Raw genomic sequence first — 13874 nt, 5'->3', positions numbered from 1 at the left:
TATTTCCACAAGAAGAAATATGTTCTCTACCCTGTCTTGCCTTTTCACTTCTTGATAATGTCATTTGATAAAGAGAAGTACTGAATTTTTAAAAAATTGACTTTATTTTTTAGAGCAGTTTTAGGTTCACAGCCAACTCAAGTGGAAGGTACAGGGATTTCCCATATATTTTCCACCCTACATATCCACAGCCTCCCGCATTAGCAATATCTCACACCAGAATGGTACATTTGTGAAAAAACAAACAAAATGAATAAATAAATAAAATTAAAAAAAATAAAACAGAGTGGAACATTTGTTAGAATCGACGAACCTATGCTGATGTCATAATCACCCAGCATCCACAGTTTACATTACAGTTTACTTTTGCTGTTGCACGTTGTATAGGTTTTGACACAAGTATGATGACACGTATCCACCATTATAGATTCACTGCCCTAAAAATCCTCTGTACTCCATCTATTCATTCTTTCCTTTCCCCTGACCCTTGGCAACCAATGTTTTTTTTTTACTGTCTGTATAGTTTTGCCTTTTCCAGAATGCCACAGAGTTGGAATCAAACAGTATGTAGCCTTTTTAGATTGACTTCTTTAATTAATAATATGCATTTAAGGCTCCACCATGTCTTTTCATAGATTGATAACTTTAATTTTTGTTTGTTTGTTTGGCACTGAATAATATTCCACTGCTTGGATCTATCAGTTTATTTACTCTTGTTGACTTCTTGGTTGCTTCTAAGCGTTAGCAATTATGAACAAAGCTCTACAAACATCTGTGTGCAGGTTTTCAGGTGGACAAAAGATTTCAACTCATTTGAGTAAATACGAAGGAACACAACCGCTGGGTCACATGGTAAGAATACGTTTAGTTTGCAGCAAACTAACACACTGTCTTCCAATGAGCTGCACCATTTTGCATTCCCCCTAGTAAAATATGGGTTCCTGTTGCTCCACATCTCTCTCAGCATTTGGTGTTGTCAATATTTTGGATTCTGGCCATTCTAATAGGTGTGTAGTGGTATCCCACTGCTGTCTGAATTTGCAATTCCTTAATGACATATAATGTTGAACATCTTTTCATATGCTTATCTTCTACCTATGTGAGATGTCCAGGTCCTTTGCCCATTTTTTAACCAGGTTGTTCGTTTTCTTATTGAGTTTTAAGAGCTCTTTGTATATTTTGGGTAATAGTTCTTTAATAGATATGTCTTTTGCAATATTTTCTCCTAGCTGTGGTTTGTCTTCTTGAGAAGTTCTGAATTTTAGTTTGTCAACCTTTTCTTTTGATTACACATTTTTAAAGAAATTCTTCTATAATTAAGAACAAAGCCATATTCTCTTACATTTCTTTTTTAAAAATAAATTTATTTATTTATTTACTTATTTATTTTAGGCTGCGTTGGGTCTTCGTTGCTGCATGTGGTCTTTCTCTACTTGCGGTGAGCAGGGGCTACTCTTCATTGCAGTCGCAGGCTTCTCATTGAGGTGGCTTTTCTTGTTGCAGAGCACCAGCTCCAGGCACACAGGCTTCAGTAGTTGTGGCTCGCAGGCTCTAGAGCGCAGGCTCAGTAGTTGTGGCACATGGGCTTAGTTGCTCCACACATGCGGGATCTTCCCAGACCAGAGATTCCACCTGTGTCCCCTGCATTGGCAGGTGGATTCTTAAGCACTGTGCCACCAGGGAAGTCCCCTCTTATATTTTCCTGTAAAAGTATTTACAATTTGCTTTTCATGTACAAATCTTTAATTAAGGTAATTAAGTTGTTTATCATGATGGTTAGAAATCCAATTTATTTTTTTCATAAGTATACTCAATTGTCCCAACACCATTTATTGACCAGTTCATCCTTAGCCTAGTGATCTGCAAAGCTACCTCTATCACATATCTATAATATGCACACATGGATAAGTCTGTTTATGGAGAACTTGTCACTGTAATTATGTAATTTAATTAAATGTTTGGCACACAAACAAAATATGAATAAAAAATATCAAGTAGTTTCTATGTAAACTAAATCAAATGCTGTAGAACGTCCCTGGTGGTGCAGTGGTTAAGAATCCACCTGCAAATGCAGGGAATAGGGAATAGGTTCAATCCCTGGTCCGGGAAGATCCCACATGCCATGGAGCAACTAAGCCCGTCCACCACAACTACTGAGCCTGTGCTCTAAAGCCCGTGAGCCACAACAATTGAGCCCACGTGCCGCAACTGCTGAAGCCTGTGCACCTAGAGCCCGTGCTCTGCAACAAGAGAAGCCACCACAATAATAAGCCCGCGATTGCAATGAAGAGTAGTCCCTGCTCGCTGCAACTAGAGAAAGCCTGCGTGCAGCAGCAAAGACCCAATGCAGCCAATAAATAAATAAATTTTAAAAATTAAATTAATTAATTAAATGCTGTAGAAAGACTTGATAAAAGTTATTAACTAAAATAACTGATTTCAAATTAGGTATGGATGAGAAACTATAAAAGATTTAAGAAAAAATTTTAAAAAAACATAAAAGCACACTACACTCAGATTGCATCAGAAGTATCTTTAGGACTTCCCTGGTGGCGCAGTGGTTAAGAATCTGCCTGCCAATGCAGGGGACATAGGTTCAAGCCCTGGTCTGGAAAGATCCCACATGCCACGAAGCAACTAAGCCCATGTGCCACAATTACTGAGCCTGCTCTCTAGAGCCCCCGTGAGCCACAACTACTGAGCTCGAGTGCCACAACTACTGAAGTTCACATGGCTAAAGCCCATATTCCACAACAAGAGAAGCCCCGACTCACCACAACTAGAGAGAAAGCTTGCGACAGCAACGAAGACCCAACGCAGCCAATAATTAAATAAATAAATAAATTTTAAAAAATAAAAAGAAGTGTCTTTAAATGATCGATCTAATGGAAGGAAATAAAACTTGAAATCCTAGATAATACACTATGGATATGATACCTAAAAAAAAAACCCCAAAACCAAAACAAAAAGGTGCTGTTGCTCTTCAACCAGCTGACTTCTGGCAAATTTATATTCAAAGAAAAGACTATGATACATAAATATCTACATATATGTTTATATATAAAACAAAATGTTTAGAGTATATAATTATTTTTATGATTTCCTTTTTCTGATATTTTGATAAATTGACCAAGTAACAATGGCTCTAATCACATTTGGCTGACAGGGATTTAGTATAACATATAAATAAAACTTTTTAAAGTTTTAAAATTACTCAAAATACACAATACCAAAAAAACTATGAACATAATACAATTCACAGAAGAAATTAAATTGGCTAATAAATAAAAGAAAAAATGTTTAATGCTGATGAGGAATCTTAATACTAGTTGATACAATCTTCCTGGAAAGTAATTTAGCAATATGTAAGCCTTATAAATTTCATATACTTTCTTTTTTTTTTATATTAAGTTCATATACTTTCACCAATATTTCTATTCTAGGAGTCTCTGATGAAAAATATAAGACATCTGAGCAAAGATCTATGTTCAAGGGTAATCACTACTGCGTTAGTTATAATAATAAAAACTTAGAAATAATTCAGAAGTCTAATAGAGGAAACTCTGTATTATTTATAGATTAGAATATATTATTATTCAGTTATTAGAGTTTTTTTTGGTCCAGAGAATACCTCTAAGAATTTAACAATATGCTAAATTTAGAAAGAAATAACACTACCACTACACACTCATTGGGATGGCTATTAATAAAAAAAAATAAACAGAAACGACGTGTTGGTGAAAATGTGGAGAAACTGGAACCCTTGTGCATTGTTGGTAGAAATGCAAAATGATATAGCTGCTATGGAAAACAGTATGGTGGCTACTCAAAAAATTCAAAATAGAATTACTATATGATCCAGCAATTCTACTTTGGGAATATTCCCAGAAGAATTCAAATCAAGATCTCACAGAGATATCTGTACACCCATGTTCCTAGTAGCATTATTTTTCTTATTAATTTTTATCAGAGTATAGTTGTTTTACAATGTTGTGTTAGTTTCTGCTGTACAGCAAAGTGAATCGGCTATACATATACAAGGGTGAGTCAAAAATTAAAACTTTTGTTGGCCACACTGTCTTATTGGTGCTTTCCATTCAAGGCTACTGTCTCCCCAGTCACTGCTGTGCAGGTGTGAACGTGCTACATCAGTTCATTTGTAACTGTGGTGCGAGCAAAAATGGGTGCCCCACTTGTGATTTGCATGAAAGAACAGCATGCAGTGATTCGTTTTTTGTGGTCTGAGTGTACACGTCTGCACTTATGCCCACACTGTCAACACTCTGCAAAAACTTCGTTTTGAGGTGTTAAAGCATCCTCCCTATAGTTCTGATCTTGCTCCATCAGACTTTCCCTTGTTTGGTCCCCTGAAAGCAGCCCTATGAGGACAAAGATTCACTTCTGATGACAGCTGTGCATTTGTGGCTCACAGCTCAGCCTAAAACATTTTTTAATGAGGAAATACGAAAGCTTGCTAACAGATGGACAAAGTGTATTGAAAAGCAAGGAGATTATGTCGAAAAAATGATGTATTTCTCTTTTCTACAAGTTAATTAAAATAAATTCTACAGGGACTTCCTAGGTGGCACGGTGGTTAAGAATCCACCTGCCAATGCAGGGCACACGGGTTTGGGCCCTGGTCCGGGAAGATCCCACATGCCACGGAGCAACCAAGCCGGTGCGCCACAAGTACTGAGCCTGTGCTCTAGAGCTCATGAGCCACAATTATTGAGCCCACATGCCACAACTACTGAACCCCTGCACCTAGAGCCCATGCTCCACAACAAGAGAAATCACTACAATGAGAAGCCTGTGCACCGCAACGAAGAGTAGCCCCTGCTCACTGCAACCAGAGAAAGCCCGTGCAGCAACAAAGACCCAATACAGCCAATAAATAAATAAATTTTTTTTTTTTTTTAAAAAGAAAACTGTCCTTTCTATACCTTATCTGAAACATGACTCTCCACCCCTATACACACTCTGGCAAATAAGAAAAAAGAAAGCAAAACAGGAAAAGTCATGTTTGCAAGACTTAACTATAAGTCATGGGCTCCTCTGTTGGACATGCCCATAGCCAAATGAACAGCCCCATTTCTTGGACTCAGGAGACAAACTTATGTGTCTGCATGCATGTGCAGATAGACAGACACACACCAAACTGTCAACAGGTCCATGTTCTTACGGCATGCATTCTCAACAGGAATAATATTGCTCCTGATGCAACGGAAATGGCTCTTAATGGGAGGAGGGGGAGTGTGGAAAACATCTTAGACATTGCAATGGTCTGTGGCCCTCCAGAGGGTCATAGTACATAAAGAGATATACAGCATATATGTAGTACTGAAATTTCATGGGTGGGGGTGATAAGGAGAAAAAGTCTAGAAAGGTTCCTTACAGGATAATTTTTAAAAGGTTGACAAATGCTGCTTTAAAGCAAAGTTCCCCAACTGGTGTGCAGAGATTAAAGATGTGGGTTACAGGTGTGCTGAGTATTGATCCTCTCAGGCCTCTGCGGATGCAGTCAGGGCCTGCAGAGTGGGTAGGAACAGGGGTCAGAAGCCCAAGGCATTTGTCCCTGGTCTGGAGCATTTTCCTCTTTTCTTTTTTCTTTTTTGGCCGCACCAGGGACTGAACCTGGACCACGGCTGTAAAAGTGCCAAGCCCTAACCAGGACCCTCGACTGCCAGGGAAATCCCACATTTTCTTCTTTATTTCAGTGTGCCTCCAAATATCTTTTGCTGTGGGTGCTATTACATGAAAAAGGTTAGAAGTACTGAGTTTCTACAACTACTTTAAAGAAAACACTTAAGAAAAAATATTGTTTTCAATCTCTTGACACCACAGTCAAGAATCCAAAGTTCTATTCAGAATATGCCCTAAAAATGTCAACTGTCTAGTTAGGGACACTTTTAAGAGAATCTACCCTGACCAGTAAGCCTACTGAGGGACAGTAGTTGTTTTTTATATCATGTCATTTAACAAGGAACAAATCCAGAAGCAATATCACTCAAGAAGTGAAAACAAAGGTTGGGAATAGTCACAATGGCCATTTATAAGTCACATATGAGAGCGTAAAAGACATGTACATGAGGGAGACAGGTGGCACAGAGAGAACAGAGCTGATGCACAGAGATGACATGGGGGAGACCAGGAGATCCATGAAAGCAAAGTCCCCATTTCTTAATGTGCTCCCAGTTCCAATGCCCCTAGTGTCCAACAATACTGGTTTTGTTCCTTGATCTTTATTTTTTTAAGTTGATTTAAGTAGATCTGTGCTCCTTGCACCCTAATATTAATCTGTGCTCTTTGAGCCCTAAGTTAAACAAATTATAATTCAATCCTAAAAGTTTTTAAGCATAATCTGGCAGAAAACTGGCTTAGGTGTAAAAAAACATAACACTAGCATGCCTAGGTTGGTAAACATTACTTCTTGGAATCTTCCTCCGAACTATTTCTGTGAAGAAGCTCAAGGTAATAATAAAGTGACTTGCTATACGAAATTACTTCAAATTAGTTAAAATTACAAATATTTAAAAAAAAATAACTTTAGAGTGCTTGGTCTGAAGACTCTATCTTTCTACAAATATTTAAGCACCAGACTGGTTGTTTAAAAAAAAACCAAAGAACTATATATAGATTAAAAAAACCTATACTACAAACTCAGTGTTTCCAACCTTTCCAACTGTAAAGAAAAAATCTGAAGTAATGCTTTTTTATTTTTAATTTATTATTACATTTTTTATTTATAAATTTATTTATTTATTTACTTGTTGGCTCTGTTGGGTCTTTGTTGCTGCGCACGGGCCTTCTCTAGTTGCGGTGAACGGGGGCTACTCTTCGTTGTGGTGCGCAGGCTCCTCATTGCCATGGCTTCTCTTGTGGCAGAGCATGGGCTCTAGGCACGTGGGCTTCAGTAGTTGCGGCACAGGGGCTCAATAATTGTGGCTCACGGGCTCTAGAGCACAGGCTCAACAGTTGTGGTGTGCGGGCTTAGCTGCTCCGAGGCATGTGGAATCTTCCCGGAGCAGGGATCGAACCTATGTCCCCTACACTGGCAGGCGGATTCTTAACCACTGTGACACCTAGGAAGCCCTAGTAATGCTTTTTTGATGAGAAATAAAATAATACAGCACACCAGATAAAAACAGTTTTGGAGATGGATGGTGGTGACAGTAGCACAACATTATGAATATATTTAATATAACTGAACTGTACACTTAAAAATGGTAAAGATGGTAAATTTTATGTTACGTATACTTTACAATTTAAAAAACTGGGAAAAAAATTGTAGCACAATGTTGCCTAACCTACCAGACTACTTTTATGTATCCTGCAAAGCAATTCTGGCTACTCACAGAAATCTGAGTGTACATTCCCAACTCCAACCCCCTCTCCCCGCCCCCAACCAAATACCTTGAACATCATGTCCTAAAACTTCCACATAGTTCTGATCTTTTAAAACTTCCTGATCATCTTCCTCCAAATCATATTCTGGCTTCTTTACAATCTTTTTTGTGTTGACCAAAAGCTGGGCTCGCTCCTTTTTAATTTTAGCTCCTATAAGAACATCCAAAGAATTAGAACATGTCAGCTATAAATTCTTTCTAAACACTACATTTAAATAAATAAACTATACTATTATATTGTCATTATTTAAATGCTGGAAAAAAAAGTCAGTGTTTTCTCTTTGATTCAAGTAAAGACCTCTCTTCCAGCTTATATAAGTTAAAAAAACCAAAACCTTGAAATTATATATTTTGGGTGGTCAAAATAACCACACATTTTAATTACAATGGGTGATTATCACTTACCACCATTACTGAACATTTCACATTAGATGAGGCTTTATTATTTTTAATTTTCAATACATTTTGAATGGAATAAACTAAAAATTAACGTAGTTTTTATTTGCAGCCTTACTAGATCAAATATTCTGTGCTATATTTTCAAAGTAGAAGATTAAACTATTTTTAAAAGTGACATAATACATAACCATTATACAAGCATCCCTTCAATTGTATAATCATTCAGTACCTCCTTCTCTATCAAGAATGTGATTAAGAACATCATCATCTCCCACAAACTGAACCTCCAGCATCTTGTCTTCCTTTAATTCCAGCTTGCTCATCATTGCAAACCTAAACAAAAGCAATAAAGCACTCAAAAGTGATGAAAAATTCATATCAACAGCCAAATAAAGATTCACATAATGAATACAAGTATTTGCATAATATTTTATAAAGTCTTTAAGTATGAAAAATACATTATTCATTATTGTATTGATTTTATGTTTTTGATAATAAGTAACTCAATTCTTTATCTGAAAAATGGAAGAGAGGAAAAAGTGCCTGAGATTAGGAAAAAGCCAAATCCAATCAAGGCAACTAAAACACGACAAGAAAACAATTCTGCCTGTAAAAAACAGTTCTAACCAATTTACAGAATAACAACATTATTAGAAAGGGGGAGGTTAATACATGAGAGTTTAGAAGAGGGGCAGCCAAACAAAGAATAATGGTTTGGTGGATTTTAACATCTGTTCACTAGAAAGATATAATCCATTGGGGGAAGTCTGTGATCTTCACTGGTGCACCAAGCCTAGATCAAATAATCCTCAAGCATCCTACCCCCCACCTTTTACTATTAAATTGCATGCTCACCAAACAACTTTACAATCATGAACATGGTTTTCTAGGTCTCTCGGTAACTAAACAGTAAGCATGACTCTTTCCAATACTTATTGTCAGTTCTTCACTGAACAAATTCCAGGGTTTGGCAAGCAAAAGTTTGATCAACTCCGGCTACGCTGACAAAATTCAGTTTCAGCACTTATAATGCTAATGCCTGAACAAATCAACGATTCCAACTAGTTGTCAGCTAATCAGCTCACTCAAAAAAAGAATTTTTTTCTCTCTTCTCTCTCTCATAAATCCTATTTACGCCTTTTCTCCTGACAAGAGGATCTACTGACTGAGTCCCCCATGAGTCAAGTTACTTGCATGCAGATAATAACTGACTAAATGTTGCCAAGTTTTTTTTTATAATTAGCACACTTAAATGATTTGTCTCAGTTTTCATTTACCTTTAAAGGTACTACATATTCTGCAGCTGGAAAATTCAAGTAGAGTCACCTGTAATTGGATAAAGAACTCAGTCAGCCAGCTAACAGGAAAACGAAAGCAACCAAAGAAGTTTAACAAACAAGATGAATAGATAAAGGCAGATCTTATAAAGCCAAAGTTATTATGATGGCACAGTAAAGGGCAAAATGACCATTACCATTCTGGCCAGGAAGCCTTAGAGACTGAGAAGAGATAAATTGTGGGGGCAGGTGGGTGGAGGGAGGCCAAAATTTGAGCACTTACTATGTGTTAGACACAGTTTTGAATATTCTATATGTATTCTCATTTAATCCTCACAACAATTCTATTAGGTTTATACTTTGTGTACAAAGATAATACTTCACCTATAATTTATATGACCATTGCCAGTAGAACATATCCTTTTGGGTCAACTTTCTAGTCATGATACTGCTTCTTATGGGGAAGGGGGTTTATTAGAGAAAAAGTTTAATGCATCTATGAGACATTCATATGAAATTAAGAAACACAATTTCCTTCTATCTGTATAAGATAAAGTTTTTTGAGGGGCTGTTTGTCATTGTGTTAAGCACTTTTATGTACACCAGATCAATAAATCCTTAGATTCTCCGAGGTGGTTAAAATATATATAATTCCCCTAACTTACAGATGAGTAAACTGAGGTTAAATATTAAATTACTTACTCAAATTCACACAATTAGAAAGTGTGTTGGGGCTGAAACCCAAGCTTGACTAATTCCAAAGACACTGATCATTTTATTAAATGACACACTACACTTCTGCCATTAAATACAACTCTGTTATCCTAAATGCTTGTCTTGACCTCTGGAAACTATTCATAGTACGTTTAATCATTTTCCCACACAGTGGTTCATATATCCAAGGACTTCTACAGTTCCTCTAGGTTTCCAGTTCATTAGGTTAAAACATCACAAGCTCTATCAAGCATACTTTTAAAAGCAGCACAGTCTATATTATTTAAAACTATATACTGCTGTGTTCTACAAAGGATTTGAAGCAATGACAATAAGCAGTGCAATACAACAAATGATAAACTATACATACTAATACGGAACCTGGATCAGGGAAAATATACAGAAAGGCAGAAAATAAAATCATACAAAGAATTTTAGCTCTGAGCTTCCTGGCAATTAAAAGGAGTAAAGGTCAGTTATATAACTCTTATTAGCAAAAGTTTAGTGGTTCCTTCAGGGGGAAAAAGATTTTCAAGGAAAATTTAAAAACAAATGTTCTAGACAACTGAATATTGTCCTAAGCAATTTCCCTATGGTATTTTATGTAAGAATTATCTGGACAGAGGCATCCTAACTTTGCCTTGTTTGTAGCCAAATGCATTTATACATAATTTCCTTTTCTAGATTTTAAGGCATCTTATTATATAGTACAGAATCACAAAGTTGAAATTTCTACAAAAGCCTCGAAAGAAACCTTTCCTTCCTTCTCCAACAATTTCTGGAAACAAAAACAAAAAACTCCAGTACAATCACATAATAAAATGAAAATATTTAGTGACCATTTACTCTTCAACACACTGTCTTGGTGCTTACTTTGAAGTGGACTCTTCAAGGAGTTAACAAGGTATTAGAGCAGCACCAAATGAGCGTTAACAGCACACACTCTCATTTGAGAGCAAATAAAGGATTTACTAAAATTAAAAAAAAAAAAAACATAATCCTTTAAAAAAGGAAGGTGGTATAGTTTAGTGGCTATGCATCAATTTTAATATAAGATAAACCTGGGTTCCAATCTTAACTCCACACTTAACAACTGTGTGACTTGGGACAAAGCTGTGATGATTAAATGAGATCATGTGCTTGGCCTATGAAAATGCTAACTAGGTTCCTTATTATGGGTATTTTTACTTTAAACTTCAACTCAACCTTGCAGATCTCTTGTACAACTCCACATCCCAACTAACATCTGAAGAAATAAAATTCATGTTTTACGGTAAGATGATTTAAACATATTTAAACACAATTTACATAAAAATTTTCTTTGCCTATTTGGGCCTCCTCCCTCCACTTTAGTGTGTATTGAGCATCTGCATTACCCAGCCCTCCTTAGGAGATAAACCTCCTTCTTAATCTTGCAAGGGGTCAAGATGACCCATGACCCACTATCTGCTTTGTATGTATAGATTTGGATTGTGTAAACTGTCAATAATATGCCATTTAATGTACACAGTCTCAAAAACACATAACTGTGCTTTGACTCTGATCAAAAGCAACAGTGCTTGGAGCTTTCTGAGAGGCTGTTCTCGGAGTTAGAACTCCATTTGGCTCAAATAAAATTTTCCACTTCTTTCTTAGATCGACTATTGGTTAAGTTTCATCACCACATCTAACAGAAAAATGTTGAATGATGTCCATTTAATATGCAGTGCCATCACACAAAGGTGTGGGGCCATGCTATTTTTCTTCAGATTGCAATTTAAGGGAAGTGTGGTTCTATTAGGATTTCAGCTATAAAGCGAAAAGTAATGCACCAACATCCTTTTAACTTAAAAAGCTCTACCAAAGGAACCTGTTTGTCAACATTTTACAACCAAGCACCGTCCCAGGGTGACTGTTTTCAGTTAGGAGAATTCATTTGGTGCTTAAAGGCTGGGATGACATCAAAGGGTTCTCGATCCAGTGGTAGCTCTGGGGCAAGATCTCTTCCTCCTCAGCCCTAATTGTACCTGCTCCTCTCCCAGGACACCTTACCACTTTCGTTATGGATTTTTACAGCTCTCTCTCTGCAAGCAGAAGGCTCATCAAGCCGGGAAACAGATATGTTGGTAACAAACATCCCTTGCACAGAAAGCCCATCACTGCTGGACAGAGGAACGGTGTTTAAAAAGGGAGCCTCTCACCCCAACAAGTATTTACTGTCTTCGGTCTGGGCCTTGGGCAACTGACCAACTGACCAGCTGGCTGCGCTCGGCCAGCCGAGGGTCCTCGGGCAGGCGGGGCGGGGGGCAGCCTGGGGAGGGCTGAGGGGGAACCGCAGCGACCCTGCCCGGAGTGCCGAGACGAAGGCCGGGGACTGGATGCACCTAGACTCACCTCACAAGCCCCGAGCTAAGCAGGGGAGGGAGGCAAGCTGCCCCGCCGCCCCACCACACACCGCCAGGTCTCCGCCAGGCGCGGCTTCGGCCGCCTCGTGCCTGCCGGACGCTACCTCGCTGAACAGTCGCCGCTGGGAAGGTGGCTTCGGCCCCAGCGGGAAAGGCCAAATTCTTGTATGCAGTGTAACAGCAGGGTCGCAGGGTCGCAGGGTCGCAGGGTCGAGTAACGGCGCTCCGCGGCCGGCAGGGGGGATGGGAACCCTCCCTGCTGCACACCGAATCTCCCGCCCTGCTCAGGAGGCGGAGCCCCGGGGAGCCAATAGGAAGTGGAGTCGGCTGAGAGCGACGGCTCTGCCCGCCAGTCAGCGCCGGTCTGATGGCCCCGCCCATAAGAAACCCGAGGAAAAGGAATCCAAAAGCGCTGGGTTCCGGGCTTTGCCTTTTCTCTTTCCGCTTCCGGGGACGAGAGAAGCAAGTGCTGGTTAGCTCTGTGAAAACTGGAGGAGGTGGAGCGGGCTGAGTGGGCTGTCTTGACGCAATCTACAAATGTTCATTGGTTTCTCTGGATACCTTCTTTTAAGGAAAAAGATAAAGGGAATGAATTTACGTTTATTTATTTTTAAACTTTACCTCATTTGGCGTGAAAGGTAGGATCCTATGCATCTCAAGGATTTGGGGTAGGGAAGAGGGGAGCATTGTCTCTGGTAAAAAGAGAATTAGGGCTGCGTCACTGAATGTGGAACTGGGAATCAGACTGCTAATAGGATGAAGAGACGGGGAAAATGTTAAGGAATAGACGCGGAGGACGCTGAGGAAAAAGATAATAAGGAAGAAAAGGAATGAACCTGCTGGAGTAACAGTATTACCCACTAACAATAGGATTTCATTTGGATTCATTCATTCATTCAGAACAAAACCTGCGTACAAGATAATAACGTTACACTCTTGAGCGAGTCGAGTCCGGTCTCTACCCTGACAGTGGAGCCTATCCGGGAAGATACTGAATAGACAACATAGAGAAAAATGCTACGATTTGGGAAGTCCAGTGTTTATCGACCCGCTGGCAGGACTATTTAATTAAAGAATAGATTTCCTTGGAGGAAGAGATGTTTAAACTGAAACCTAAGAATTGAGTAGATTTAAGCCAGGCAAAGAGGAGGGGTGAAGTCCAGGTGGAAGATCCAAATCAATATAGTGGGTGCACAAAGGGCCAGGAGGCAAATGCCAAAGTTGGATCTGTTGTTATGAAGGGCAAGTTTGGCCCTTAGGGCACTAGTCAGATTTGTACTGAAAGATCCGTCTGGATAAAGGTAAAGAGTGGGAGCAGAGGGAAGGAAGAAATGGAGTCGCACCATTTTGAAAGTTGTTTAGGAAAGCCGATTGGGAAATGGAAATGGTTGTAGCCTGGATACCTCAGTATTCCATTTTGGTTAGCAGGATTTAAGAAGACAAACGAGAAAGGTAATTTTGTCTACAGTGGATATAAGAAAAGAATTTGGGGGGTTGAGTATAGAGAAGAAGAAAGAGAACGTAGCCAACAGTTAACAGTGAAGTGCTTGGAGAGTTCTTAAAAATGTGAAGGTCTGGGAATATTGAATATTCAACTAATATGTTGTTTATGTTTCTATGATGTAAACTCTCTTACATCTCCCCCTCAAATCTTCATTAAAGTCTTCTACAGACTCAGAGGGCTTGGTGTGAGT

The 13874-nt window shown here is 38.7% G+C and overlaps 1 protein-coding gene across 3 annotated transcripts in view; it reads right to left on the bottom strand.

Annotated features, from left to right (window-relative positions):
• ORC2 (origin recognition complex subunit 2) overlaps window positions 1–12379 on the bottom strand; it is a 48645-nt gene extending 36266 nt beyond the window's left edge. For all 3 annotated transcript variants that reach the window (XM_057745340.1, XM_057745342.1, XM_057745341.1), the window contains exons 1-4: window positions 12170–12379; window positions 9083–9131; window positions 8035–8138; window positions 7414–7557 (exon numbers count right to left, since the gene is read on the bottom strand). In XM_057745340.1, coding sequence (XP_057601323.1) covers window positions 7414–7557; window positions 8035–8131 — 241 coding nt within the window. In that variant the 5' untranslated portion in view covers window positions 8132–8138; window positions 9083–9131; window positions 12170–12379. The remainder of the gene's footprint in view (window positions 1–7413; window positions 7558–8034; window positions 8139–9082; window positions 9132–12169) is intronic.
• Window positions 12380–13874: the final 1495 nt, after the last annotated feature.

Source organism: Hippopotamus amphibius, chromosome 8 (genome assembly GCF_030028045.1).
Source record: "Hippopotamus amphibius kiboko isolate mHipAmp2 chromosome 8, mHipAmp2.hap2, whole genome shotgun sequence".
In the NCBI taxonomy this organism is placed as follows: Eukaryota; Metazoa; Chordata; class Mammalia; order Artiodactyla; family Hippopotamidae; genus Hippopotamus; species Hippopotamus amphibius.
The sequence above is the reverse complement of the archived record's forward strand: the minus strand, read 5'-3'. Positions and strand labels throughout refer to the sequence as shown.